General features: G+C 45.8%; 2 protein-coding genes across 2 annotated transcripts; one reads left to right on the top strand and one right to left on the bottom strand.

Annotated features, from left to right (window-relative positions):
• Window positions 1–4,017: 4,017 nt before the first annotated feature.
• Window positions 4,018–4,642, bottom strand: EV420DRAFT_1542024 (uncharacterized protein). Its single transcript, XM_060473140.1, has 2 exons — window positions 4,576–4,642; window positions 4,018–4,521 (listed from the first exon to the last, which is right to left on the bottom strand). The coding sequence occupies exons 1-2, from the start codon at window positions 4,624–4,626 to the stop codon at window positions 4,084–4,086; spliced, it is 489 nt and encodes a 162-aa protein (XP_060330666.1). The 5' UTR covers window positions 4,627–4,642; the 3' UTR covers window positions 4,018–4,083.
• Window positions 4,643–6,982: 2,340 nt separating this feature from the next.
• Window positions 6,983–7,606, top strand: EV420DRAFT_1542023 (uncharacterized protein). Its single transcript, XM_060473139.1, has 2 exons — window positions 6,983–7,049; window positions 7,104–7,606. The coding sequence occupies exons 1-2, from the start codon at window positions 6,999–7,001 to the stop codon at window positions 7,539–7,541; spliced, it is 489 nt and encodes a 162-aa protein (XP_060330665.1). The 5' UTR covers window positions 6,983–6,998; the 3' UTR covers window positions 7,542–7,606.
• Window positions 7,607–12,123: the final 4,517 nt, after the last annotated feature.

Raw genomic sequence — 12,123 nt, 5'->3', positions numbered from 1 at the left:
GACTCCAAAGTTCAAACCATCAAGATACTATCCCTACAATGCAAAATATTTTATCGACATCGACGAGGTTTTTTTGAGTCCCGTTACCGATGCTGCCTGGAAGATGGAGCCATGCTGAGTTGACGGGTGCGAAGGAGGAGTAACACCGCGGAGTTAAAGATAGTTGAGTAGGTGACGGCCGAAAAAAGCAGGATACTGCTTCTGGAGGGCAACCACCTTCGAGTTCCACGATAAATGTTAACGTTGCAACACGGCGGAAGCTGAAGGTATGTGACAATGGTCTTTCAGTCGGTCTTTCCCCTAACGCTTTTGCTGATATGATCAAAATGTTAGGATAAGCTGTCGGGCATTCTGGGTTTTTTGATTGCCTGCGATTAGGATCAGCGTTCTCTCACTATTTTCACGGTTACTTCATCAAAATGGATTTTCGTTGATTTTTTATACGCTGAAAAACGACCTATAACATTAGACGATCCATTATGTCGAGTAAAACTTAATGAGAACTCTTGTTACTGACATTATTCTTTTCGAGAATACGTGGTAAATCCAAAGCAATCGAAAACGACAGAGTGTAATTCAGGTACATGGGTCAGAGAGGAATTTTGGTATTCCGAAACGTGATCTGATTGCACAGATAATCGAAATGATACAACGCTGGTAGTAACTACTATTTAAGATCATCGGTCAGCGGCACGGGGAAATGCATACGGAGAAATTGTGGAATATCAGCGAACAGATCGAAAGCAGTGGAGTATAGAACCGATTGAAAGCCCGTACAACGTGAGTAGCGGGCTGAGTGATAGAGTTTCGAGATAGGAAACAGTGATAAAAGGGAGGGAGAACAGAAGTGAAGTTGGAGGATGGAAGGTAGGAGATATACTGAAGGCTGCTGTCTTGGCCGTGCTGAGATCCCTAGCATACAAGCCCACCTGGGCGTCCTGAGTCGCATCGCGCATCACATTCGATCGGTTATAGAAGCGTCCATCCGTCATGTCACCATTGAAGAAGCCGTTTAGGCACAGTGGTGGCTGGTCAGGTCTTTCCTGGGCCGTGTCTAGTTAGAGGGGCCACGGCAGATAGGTGCTGTAAAAAAGAAAGAGAAACCTAGGGGGCGGAGGGGATACTATACAATAAGATTTACGATCTGCGAAGAGCTGAACGCAACGGCATTGGAAGAGAGCTGGTTCTGGAATCTGGAAGCCGTCCACAAAATTCCTGGGAGAGCCGCAAATCTCGGTATGGATTCACGGTAGCGGTATGGTCAACGAGCGGGTTGTGCGTGCGAATTCTTGAGTCTGAGGGATCTTGGGCGAGCCGCATCAGTTTTCTTTCCTTGTCATGTATGGAGGCGTACGTACTACGTTTTGAACATGAGCTGTACTGTGAGTGAGTTACAGGACAGTGGTGAACATGAATATTGTCGACATACGTGTGCCCACACCGATACCAGCTCAGGTCCAGGGAAGAAGCATAAACGGAGATAATGAGTGTTATCAACACACTGATTGGAGGCACTGAGGCTGTTCAAGTTGTGGACGCAGACTAGCACCTTCCATTTGGGGCTTCTGCCAATCAGAGCCGTCGGAGGTCGAATCGCACTTGCTCAACCCTTCATTGACGACTTCTTTTTCAAACTCGCCGCCGATTCCTACCAGCTCGTGCTCTCTGGTCTTCAAGCTAAGCTTCAAACTTCATCAAATCAGCGACCTTATCGTTACTTCTCTCAAGGATCACTACGACCATCAAACCTCCTCTTTTCTAAATCAGCCTTCAATCCGTCTACACGATAGGTTTTTCGTTATCAACAAACCGGACAACAACGAGGACGGTGCGCAGTGAATCTGGAAGGATGATTTTTATGTGATTGGGTGGAACGAGCAGAGCAAGGATATTGATATGAGAGGGACGCATCATGCTCGCCGTCGCCTCGAGAAAGGTCTGTTATTAAAATATCCTATCCTCGAGATAATATGCTCATCTTCAAAAATTTGTCAGCCATCTCTATCTCTGCTTTACAACTAGGACTATGTGCTCAACCCCAATCAACTTGTGAAGTTTTTGGAAGATACTATCAGATCACTGTCACTTTCAGTCGATAGAGCTCCTCTGGAATAAAGTTTCTTTGCACACTGCACCGCATTGGTCAGATTTTCACCTCTTTTCGCTTTCTGATATCAATAAATGGTACACCGACGTCATTGGCACAGCAACAGCACCAGATTCTCAGCGTATCTCGTGAATGCACGGTATCACTAGCATCTTCACTGTTGGGCATGCGCATTCAAGTATTGGAGTAGAGCAAGTACAACGATTGTGTTTACCTCGACCCGTATTTCCGCCAACGTGTCATACCCGGATTTCCAACCTCACCAGCCCTCCCTGGAGCTGCTATAGCATCGCAAATTCGCCTCCTTGGCACATTCTTGATGTAGTCTTCGTCTCTCGAAACTTTCTTGGATTGTCGCTACTTCTCCCCTGAAGATACCATTGGCAATCCGGACAGGGAGTCATTTTGGCTGTGCGATTCCGCTCGCGTTTTGACTGTCAGTGAGGAGGCATTCTGTTTGGGTTCTATGGTGTTATTCCTCAAGGGTGGTTGATTATGTAGGATGGTACGCTTCATGGGATCTGGCTCTCTTACTCAAAACACAACTAAATGAGGAAGAGTGTCCACGGCAAGTTCAGCATTATTTCAATTAATTATCAGTCAACTCAACTACTCGTATAGCGCCTAAAACATGCTGTTCTTCAACTTCGAGCACCCACCACTTGCCGGGATACTAATTAGAAATAATCGCATGCCGCGAGAAATCTTGGTGATAGATCTACCAAAGGCCTACCGACGTACGCGTCTTCTTCTACTATCCGCCCATGGCTGCCCTGCCGTCATAGCTTTCCTTCGCCTAGTCCAGATTGCAGATCGTCATTGACCCTACAAACCCGGGAATGTACCCAGTTGTCGGATAACACGATCGATCGGTGCTCTCAGGCCGGACCGGACCCCAGCAAAAATTGACAGGGCGACGCGTTATAAAGGCCGAATAGATCGCGGAGGACCAACATTCACAGTTAGATTGGAAGAAAAGAACGGATCAATGACTACGAAGAGCTCAAGAGTTTTCGAAGTCCAAGTCTTGGGGGTGAAAGGATCGAATCGAGATAGAGTGCGCTGGAAGACAAAGGACATGGCAAGTCTTTAAAAGGCTCCTTGAATTTAATAACGTAATAGCGCCGGCAAGCGGCAGAGCCCGCTACCTTCATCTCACTTATCGCGAAAAATGATGCTTGTACCAAGTTTGCCTTCAATTCCAAGGTCGTCCTTCCCTCAACCACCAGAGTTATCCGTCGATAAGACTCACGAACTTATACTTAAAATAATTTATCCGGGTGTCTTCGATCCCATGGTCGCCGTGATGTTTGGATCCCTACCTTCAACGCCGGTCAATCATCGTTTTGACGACGCATCGTACAAACGGTCTTTTCCTGCTTTCGCGTTCATATATATCTGCATAATATCCTGTGGATTCTCATCTTCCGATCCGCGCGCAGTATCATGATCGAGGCGAGCTACGAATATCATTAGAGAGGTGGGAAAGTGCCCTGTATCTGAAAGGCTTAGCTGTGGAGAAGGCGGAATGAATAGATGACGACGAGAGTGAAGCGAGATGCCAGCGATGTTATAACTATTGGCTTCTGGTACGAGATCGTTGACCCGCTCGTCTGGTGGATGGTATTGCTCATTTATTGGCAATGCGACGTCATTCTATCTAGGTAAGAAAGGGTTCTATCTTATTATCCTCGCTCTTATGAAACTTCCATCAAGGTTTTAATCAGTTATTCGAGGGTCTACAAGGAACACAAAGCGGTTGTTGACTTGTAGCAAGAATATTTTAGGACTTGATAGATGTTGAACCCGTTTATTCAGGACTTGTTTTGTTAAATAATAAAACACATATAATCTCAGAACAAAGGAAAGCAATAAATGCGACAAAGCAAGTACCCTAAGCATAAGAAAACGAGACAATATCCAAGATGTACATACACTGCTGTGTTTACAGACATTCTTATGAAGCGCTGCTTTATCTATTCGAATTGACGTGCCCAGGCTTCCACACCATGCACCGCACTGTAGCTCGCAGTTGGATAATCCTCGCGAAACACTGCGCTTGAGTTCTGGATGTTAACGCTGGAGTTATCATTCTGGTACTGAGCGACATAAGAATTCCCCACTTGCGAGTAGGAATGGCCATCGGCCTGAGTGATGCCAATTTGAGCGAAAGGTTGTGGGGTAGGTGTGAAGGTCACTGCGTTGCCATAAGAGTAGGATGTGTTGGTGTTAGTGGAGGGAGGGTGCATGTTCATGGGAGTCATCATGTTGCCAGCAAAGATGTTGACATTGGAAGGGAGAATATTGTCAACACTCACCCTGTAGGGCAGAGGCGTAGATGAATGATGTTCATTCACAGTAGGTATATGCTCGATGAGAGATGCCAAGCAAGTGCATGCTTGTAACTGGGGTGTCTACAATAAGCTGTATCAGTGTTATTCTAGACACCATGGGTGGAGAGCATGTACCTTCTGAACATACGCAGCGCAATTCATCGCAGGACAATGATGGACATACATTGAAACAAAATCGCAGTGCACATGGATACCATGTCTACACCCATTACAGATGGTCTAGGGCACATAAATACAATGAAGTACCAGTGAAGTACAGTCATAACATACCTGATCTAGCATGGGTAGTGCAGGGGGGGATGAATGATTGACATTCACAGTAGTGGGTAGTGCCATCCGGAGCGACCACATGCCTGTGCATGCATCCGGCTCTCAAAGGCAGGTCTGGCATTGAAGACATCAGTGAATGAGTGCTATTGCTGAGTGCAATATTGAAGGAGGTGACAGAAGTGGGGAGTTCATCCGGCACATTTTATGGGCTCAAGCAGGGTGTTAAGCACTAACTCTAATCTGAACCAAGGCTGGTCTCTATCCTGTCACTCGCGTTCGGTGATTCAGTGTTAGAGAGACATTGGTAGATTGCGAGAAGTTAGGCGTCACTTTATAGCAAAAGCAAGGAGCTTGTAAGAGTTAGGAGTGTATAATCTTAGCCAAAGCTGGAGTCTAAGGCCACAGCATAGGCTAGCTTAAATACATGTTAGACTCGTACTAAGAATAGTATCTACAAGGGCACATGTGATGAGAAGTGCATCTTTCAACGAATGAGGAGTGAGGACACTAAAAGAAGTGTACTCCCGACAAATGAGAGTAAAGAGCGCATATCACCTGCATCTGCATGGGACTCCGTCTGAATAGGCTGCATCCTGCAGACCACCCTTGACTGGCGGTCGACTCTCATCCAACTACTAAGAAGCATGATGCCATCAAGAGAAGCATGATAGCACATGTGGGTCATTGGTCATCTGGGGTGTGGCAGCTTGTGAACTGGGGTGATGGCAACCGGGTAAATGGGTAAGGAGTGTGCCGGTGGAATATCATGGGTCCGAGAGATAAGATAGGCAGGTCCAGGGTTCCGAGGGATAAGGATAAGATAAGATAAGGAAAATAGGAGTAAAGTCATAATACAGGGGCAGTTCGTCACTAAACTCTAGATATGACCGGTCAAAGAAATCTCAAAGGGAATGACTGTGAGATTATGTTGCCTCATGGAGAAGACGTCATGGTATCGACAGCTTCTCTGGAATCCAAAATAGATGGGGAGCCAGATTTCAATTCTGTGATCCCACAGAATTGAAACAATGTTGACCGGAAGGCACAACTCAACTAAAATGGGCAATTGATGGCGTAGCTAAGTCTTTCTGTAAAGTTGCCTGCTTTGATTGTGTTGTGCCTTCCGGTCAACATTGTTTCAATTCTGTGGGATCACAGAATTGAAATCTGGCTCCCCATCTATTTTGGATTCCAGAGAAGCTGTCGATACCATGACGTCTTCTCCATGAGGCAACATAATCTCACAGTCATTCCCTTTGAGATTTCTTTGACCGGTCATATCTAGAGTTTAGTGACGAACTGCCCCTGTATTATGACTTTACTCCTATTTTCCTTATCTTATCTTATCCTTATCCCTCGGAACCCTGGACCTGCCTATCTTATCTCTCGGACCCATGATATTCCACCGGCACACTCCTTACCCATTTACCCGGTTGCCATCACCCCAGTTCACAAGCTGCCACACCCCAGATGACCAATGACCCACATGTGCTATCATGCTTCTCTTGATGGCATCATGCTTCTTAGTAGTTGGATGAGAGTCGACCGCCAGTCAAGGGTGGTCTGCAGGATGCAGCCTATTCAGACGGAGTCCCATGCAGATGCAGGTGATATGCGCTCTTTACTCTCATTTGTCGGGAGTACACTTCTTTTAGTGTCCTCACTCCTCATTCGTTGAAAGATGCACTTCTCATCACATGTGCCCTTGTAGATACTATTCTTAGTACGAGTCTAACATGTATTTAAGCTAGCCTATGCTGTGGCCTTAGACTCCAGCTTTGGCTAAGATTATACACTCCTAACTCTTACAAGCTCCTTGCTTTTGCTATAAAGTGACGCCTAACTTCTCGCAATCTACCAATGTCTCTCTAACACTGAATCACCGAACGCGAGTGACAGGATAGAGACCAGCCTTGGTTCAGATTAGAGTTAGTGCTTAACACCCTGCTTGAGCCCATAAAATGTGCCGGATGAACTCCCCACTTCTGTCACCTCCTTCAATATTGCACTCAGCAATAGCACTCATTCACTGATGTCTTCAATGCCAGACCTGCCTTTGAGAGCCGGATGCATGCACAGGCATGTGGTCGCTCCGGATGGCACTACCCACTACTGTGAATGTCAATCATTCATCCCCCCCTGCACTACCCATGCTAGATCAGGTATGTTATGACTGTACTTCACTGGTACTTCATTGTATTTATGTGCCCTAGACCATCTGTAATGGGTGTAGACATGGTATCCATGTGCACTGCGATTTTGTTTCAATGTATGTCCATCATTGTCCTGCGATGAATTGCGCTGCGTATGTTCAGAAGGTACATGCTCTCCACCCATGGTGTCTAGAATAACACTGATACAGCTTATTGTAGACACCCCAGTTACAAGCATGCACTTGCTTAGCATCTCTCATCGAGCATATACCTACTGTGAATGAACATCATTCATCTACGCCTCTGCCCTACAGGGTGAGTGTTGACAATATTCTCCCTTCCAATGTCAACATCTTTGCTGGCAACATGATGACTCCCACGAACATGCACCCTCCCTCCACTAACACCAACACATCCTACTCTTATGGCAACGCAGTGACCTTCACACCTACCCCACAACCTTTCGCTCAAATTGGCATCACTCAGGCCGATGGCCATTCCTACTCGCAAGTGGGGAATTCTTATGTTGCTCAGTACCAGAATGATAACTCCAGCGTTAACATCCAGAACTCAAGCGCAGTATTTCGCAAGGATTATCCAACTGCGAGCTACAGTGCAGTGCATGGTGCGGAAGCCTGGGCACGTCAATTCGAATAGATAAAGCAGCGCTTCGTAAGAATGTCTGTAAACACAGCAGTGTATGTACATCTTGGATATTGTCTTGTTTTCTTATGCTTAGGGTACTTGCTTTGTCGCATTTATTGCTTTCCTTTGTTCTGAGATTATATGTGTTTTATTATTTAATGCGAAAATATTCTTGCTACAGGCTGGAAACTGCTTCGAGTTCCTTGTAGACCCTCGAAAAACTAATTCAATACCTGATGGAAGGTTCATGAAAGTGAGGGTAACAAAATAGACCCTTCACTTACCTAGGAACTACAATAGAATGGCATTGCATTGTCGATAAACGTCCACCACCATGTCTGCCAGACAAGTAGGTTGACTACCTAGCCAGTAATGATGGCTTTATTAGTATCTCGCTTTACTCCTGTTGTCATCTTCTAAATATCTGGTCTTCTGTAGACTACGATATCTGCCTGTGGTTATGTCAGCCATGAGGAAAGATGTCCTTGCACACAGCATCTTCACATATGTGATCCTGATATGATTACGGAGACCAGAGACGTTGATAAGATAGTTTGTGGTAAGACAGCCAGGCTCCAAGGGAGAGTACAGATGACAAACAGACTAAAACAAACTAACTATCACCCCTTGAGTGAGTTGTTGAATGACCATGTGGAATAATTTCTTGGCCTGCAAGAGAGAGAGGTTCGGGCACAAGGTATAGGCAAAAGAAAGATTTGGGTGCAAGTATTGAAGAGGAAGGATGCATGCAAGGGGATCAAACACATAAGATCAGGGGTCTGAACAATATGTGCCAGGAAGAAGATTTGAATTGTGGGGAGAAACCCTCTGAAAAAGATGCTGGGACAGAAGTTGGGAATGGAGTCACCGATAGTGATCAAGATGGAGAAGTGAAAAGATTCAATGATACATGGGTTCCTGGATAGCATGAAGGTGGGCGGATCGAAAGAGTGTTGTCAGGCAGCAATGGAGTTGGGATCAGCTGACGAGTTAACAACAGCGCTGGATAAGGATTTTCTCCAGTGGATTCCCAGAGTAGAAAAACAGTGAAGAGGTGGCTAGGTGGCATGACATGGGTGGAGATACCGCAGCTCTCCACATCAAACCATCCCCACCTTCCTGTAGCAGCGTCCTCATTCCATCATCTGTGCAGCATATGTGGACGTCACCGTCAGAGCTCGTGCTCCACCATGGCGGGGTGTCCTGCCATAAGACGGTAGGTGATATGGTATAATGAAATTTGGGACGATGTGGATAGTTGTGCTTTCGGTCCTAAAATGTGATAGAGATCTGTCATAGCCACTGTTGGTCATCTAATTTTCGAGGTTATATGAGAAATTCAATTCAAGGAAGAACCCAAATGGTATATGTTTATGAGAAAATGCGACTGAAAGAAAGACGTTGGATCATACCAGCGGCTATCTTTGTTGAAGTGAACTACACGATATCGCCCGGCCTAAGTCTACTGCGTCACCAATAAACCTATATCACCTGGTAGTCCAGCCAATCAGCAAGGCTTCATTTCATCCTTTCCGCTAGTTGGCCATCTTCTGTTTCTCCTTTTCTTCTCTCTCTCCTCCTGTATGCATGTCCGAGTCCAATCTACATCTCCCTGGTCCTTCTTCATTGACCAAAGAGTAGAGCTTTGCAAACAGCGAGAATAAAAAGAAAAGATCAACCAGCAAAGAGATGGGCAATCAATCTGAGCTTCAATCAGCCTCTCTGGGCACCCTCGACTTTAAAGTCTCTGCGATCCCATCTGACGTCAGTGTGACAGTCGATGTGTAGGTATGGGAAAGCATGGATGTATGGCGAGGTAGCCAGATAGAGTACTGTAAATTGAGCAGGAATAGAGGGGCCAGCTGGTGGGGCCACAACAAGGCTGGAATAGGAGCATCTTCCTAAACTCGAATGGCCTTATTGTTGCATCCAACTCCATGCCAAGCATTCTCTACATTCTCTTCTAGTTCTCTTCTGCACTTCCGAGTCTCCATCATCCGTCTGCTGTTTGTTGTCAGAGTCTGTGCCTTAGTGTGTTCATGTGATGTGTCCTGCCAGTAGATGGTAAGTGACTGAACACATCTAGGGCATCGTGTACAGTTGTGACGGGGGTTTGAAAGTTGATAAGATGGACGTCGGATGTAGGATGGATCTCGTAGACGTATCTGGAGTTTGGTGCAGAGACTCATGGGAAGGATCCTGGGTTTTCATGTAGCATTGATTCATGGGATAATGATTGACGACCGCTGAAGCCTAGTCAGCATGTGCATGAATACCATGCCCACAGAGACCACAGATGTTCTGGGAGAACATGAGCATGGGAATATAGGTGAAGGTGACTGAGATCCTACCTGGTCTAGCAAGGACAACTCAGGAGGAAAGAACCATTCACACTGACAGTGCTGAATGTTGTCAGAGATTTTGATGCATTGTCCTCTATACGGCAAGATAATGGAAGACAGAGGGTTGTGTGCTGAGTGTAGCACTGGCATGGGAGAGCCAACTGAACCAGTGATACCTGGTGCTGGCAACAACTGAACATCTGCATGATCATCATCCACCTCAGCCCATTCGTCTTGAATGTTACCGTGTACTGCTCAGAGTCTGCATCACCTACTGATTACCAGCAGCATGCCCCATACACGATGGCCATATAAAAAAGCATTGACAATATTCATGGTTGATGGTGCGATGGGTCCACATACCTATACTCCATCCTCCATATTATCGTTGTTTCCTGGTGCACACAAGCTCGTACCACAATACTAGCACCATCTCAAGTGTTGTATTATAGGAACATGCCGACAACATTGTCTCCTCCAGTCATCATCGTATACCCGCCAGCCAATTCATACCCCACCCAATCCTCATTGGCCTAGTCCTGCTGCTGTCGAATGCTCCACAAAATATGTCACTTCTTTTCAAGATCAGTTTACCCAAGGGCTCTGACTCTTTGGTCCACGTACTCTGTGAGTTTACCTCATCTGTTGGCAACGACAGACTTCATCCTTTCTATTAGGCTTTTATTTCAGTGAGACTATCTGCCATATGTTTGTGCTACCCCTTATTGACATGGTGCATCAGACCTACAAGAAGACTCCTCTCTCTATGTACCAGGGCCCTGTTTGGTGTCATGTACAATCTAAGTAACCTCCCTGCACCATGACTGCCCACACGGCGCTCATCAAGACCTTGCACGTCAGAATACTGTCTCCTATGAGATGTTCTCATCAACAACTACTACAGATGGTCAGATACTACCATCATCACTCATGAATGATGCATGGTGTAGACTTGTGTACTGAAGGAAGGCTCGAGGATGCTTAAAGCGGGTATTTCTTCCTGGACCACACACATTCCGATATTTTTCATGAACTAGGAATCATTGTCTACGTTCTTTCTCCTTCACATTTGTTATGAGGAATGTCACTCCTTCCCTATCCTCATTGGTTCGCTGCCACTGCCCACCACTCTATATTACTTTCTATTCTTTCTCATTTGGGATCTCATCTCGCTTCAGTTCATTCCACAATGTCCCTAGTCACTTTCTACTCGGAATAGACCCTCAGTCCAACTGTATGGCATGTGTTCGATACCAGTATTCTCCCCAACAAACAAGAGGGCACACGGAAAACACAGAATGCGGCCGTCATGCAGGTTCTGATAGGTCAAGACAGGGATAATCAATAAGAGAGGGACGTTGTGAGGTATATGCCGGCCACTTATTCCTCTTAAGGATATGTTTCCTTAGGCAATATCAACCTCCAGCGCTACCTCCCTTCTCTGCCTCCATTGAGTCGTCTTGCCCCTCTTGTACAAGCAGGACCATGTCTATTATCAATGACCAGCCATTATAGTACCGACGAACTGCCGAATCTTTATCTTTCAACTACACGTTCAACCTGGTTGACAAGCTCCTCATTGTCCTAGTTTTGAAAGGAGTCAGGAGATACTTATGCTTTGCTGAATACATATCACACGACTTCACCGTACTTGGAATTGGACCTTCCATTCCCCATCAACAGCATAGACTTGTGTCTTTCCTATGAACATCGACTCTCACTGGACAAGAGCCCAGGTTAAGACAATGTTTCCACATCTGCCTGGTTTCTGGCCCTCCAAGGGAATCCTCTTGAATGAATCCTCTCACCAACAGGGTCTACACGTTTACTGCCCTTCGTTGAATGAACTTCTGGTCACCATTTAACCTATGATGATCACGCACATTGAGAGCAGCTGACCTATGTACTATACTCACTATTGCAGAGATGCAAGCGTCATGATTTTATTGTCCTTACCCGCTTTTTGACACACTATATCGACTGTGACGATCAGAATGCATAATGAGAGTCCGGCAGTCTGACATCTTCGAAGTGGGCCAGCTCATCATCACTTCCTCTGCTGCAACCATCCTTGCCCGCACCTATGCAGTCTCTTCCTAAACGATCAGTGAAGAGCTTCCATGGTAAGCTCAATATCAATCTCGCTAGATGATCCATTAATTGATTTTTATCACCCAAGTAACATCAAATATATTATTTCGTAACAGCCATGCTAATACTTAGGCTGTGTTCTGGACCTATGGTATGCATCA

The sequence above is a fragment of the Desarmillaria tabescens genome, assembly GCF_030435595.1.
Source record: "Desarmillaria tabescens strain CCBAS 213 chromosome Unknown EV420scaffold_17, whole genome shotgun sequence".
In the NCBI taxonomy this organism is placed as follows: domain Eukaryota; kingdom Fungi; phylum Basidiomycota; class Agaricomycetes; order Agaricales; family Physalacriaceae; genus Desarmillaria; species Desarmillaria tabescens.
This window is presented reverse-complemented; position numbering and strand designations above follow the sequence as displayed.

Excerpts from the sequence above, each read along its gene's own strand:
- EV420DRAFT_1542024 (XM_060473140.1), bottom strand. The coding sequence starts at position 4,626 with ATGTATGTCCATCATTGTCCTGCGATGAATTGCGCTGCGTATGTTCAG. Across the intron at positions 4,522-4,575 it reads GCGCTGCGTATGTTCAGAAG|ACACCCCAGTTACAAGCATG; the intron begins GTACATGCTCTC and ends AGCTTATTGTAG.
- EV420DRAFT_1542023 (XM_060473139.1), top strand. The coding sequence starts at position 6,999 with ATGTATGTCCATCATTGTCCTGCGATGAATTGCGCTGCGTATGTTCAG. Across the intron at positions 7,050-7,103 it reads GCGCTGCGTATGTTCAGAAG|ACACCCCAGTTACAAGCATG; the intron begins GTACATGCTCTC and ends AGCTTATTGTAG.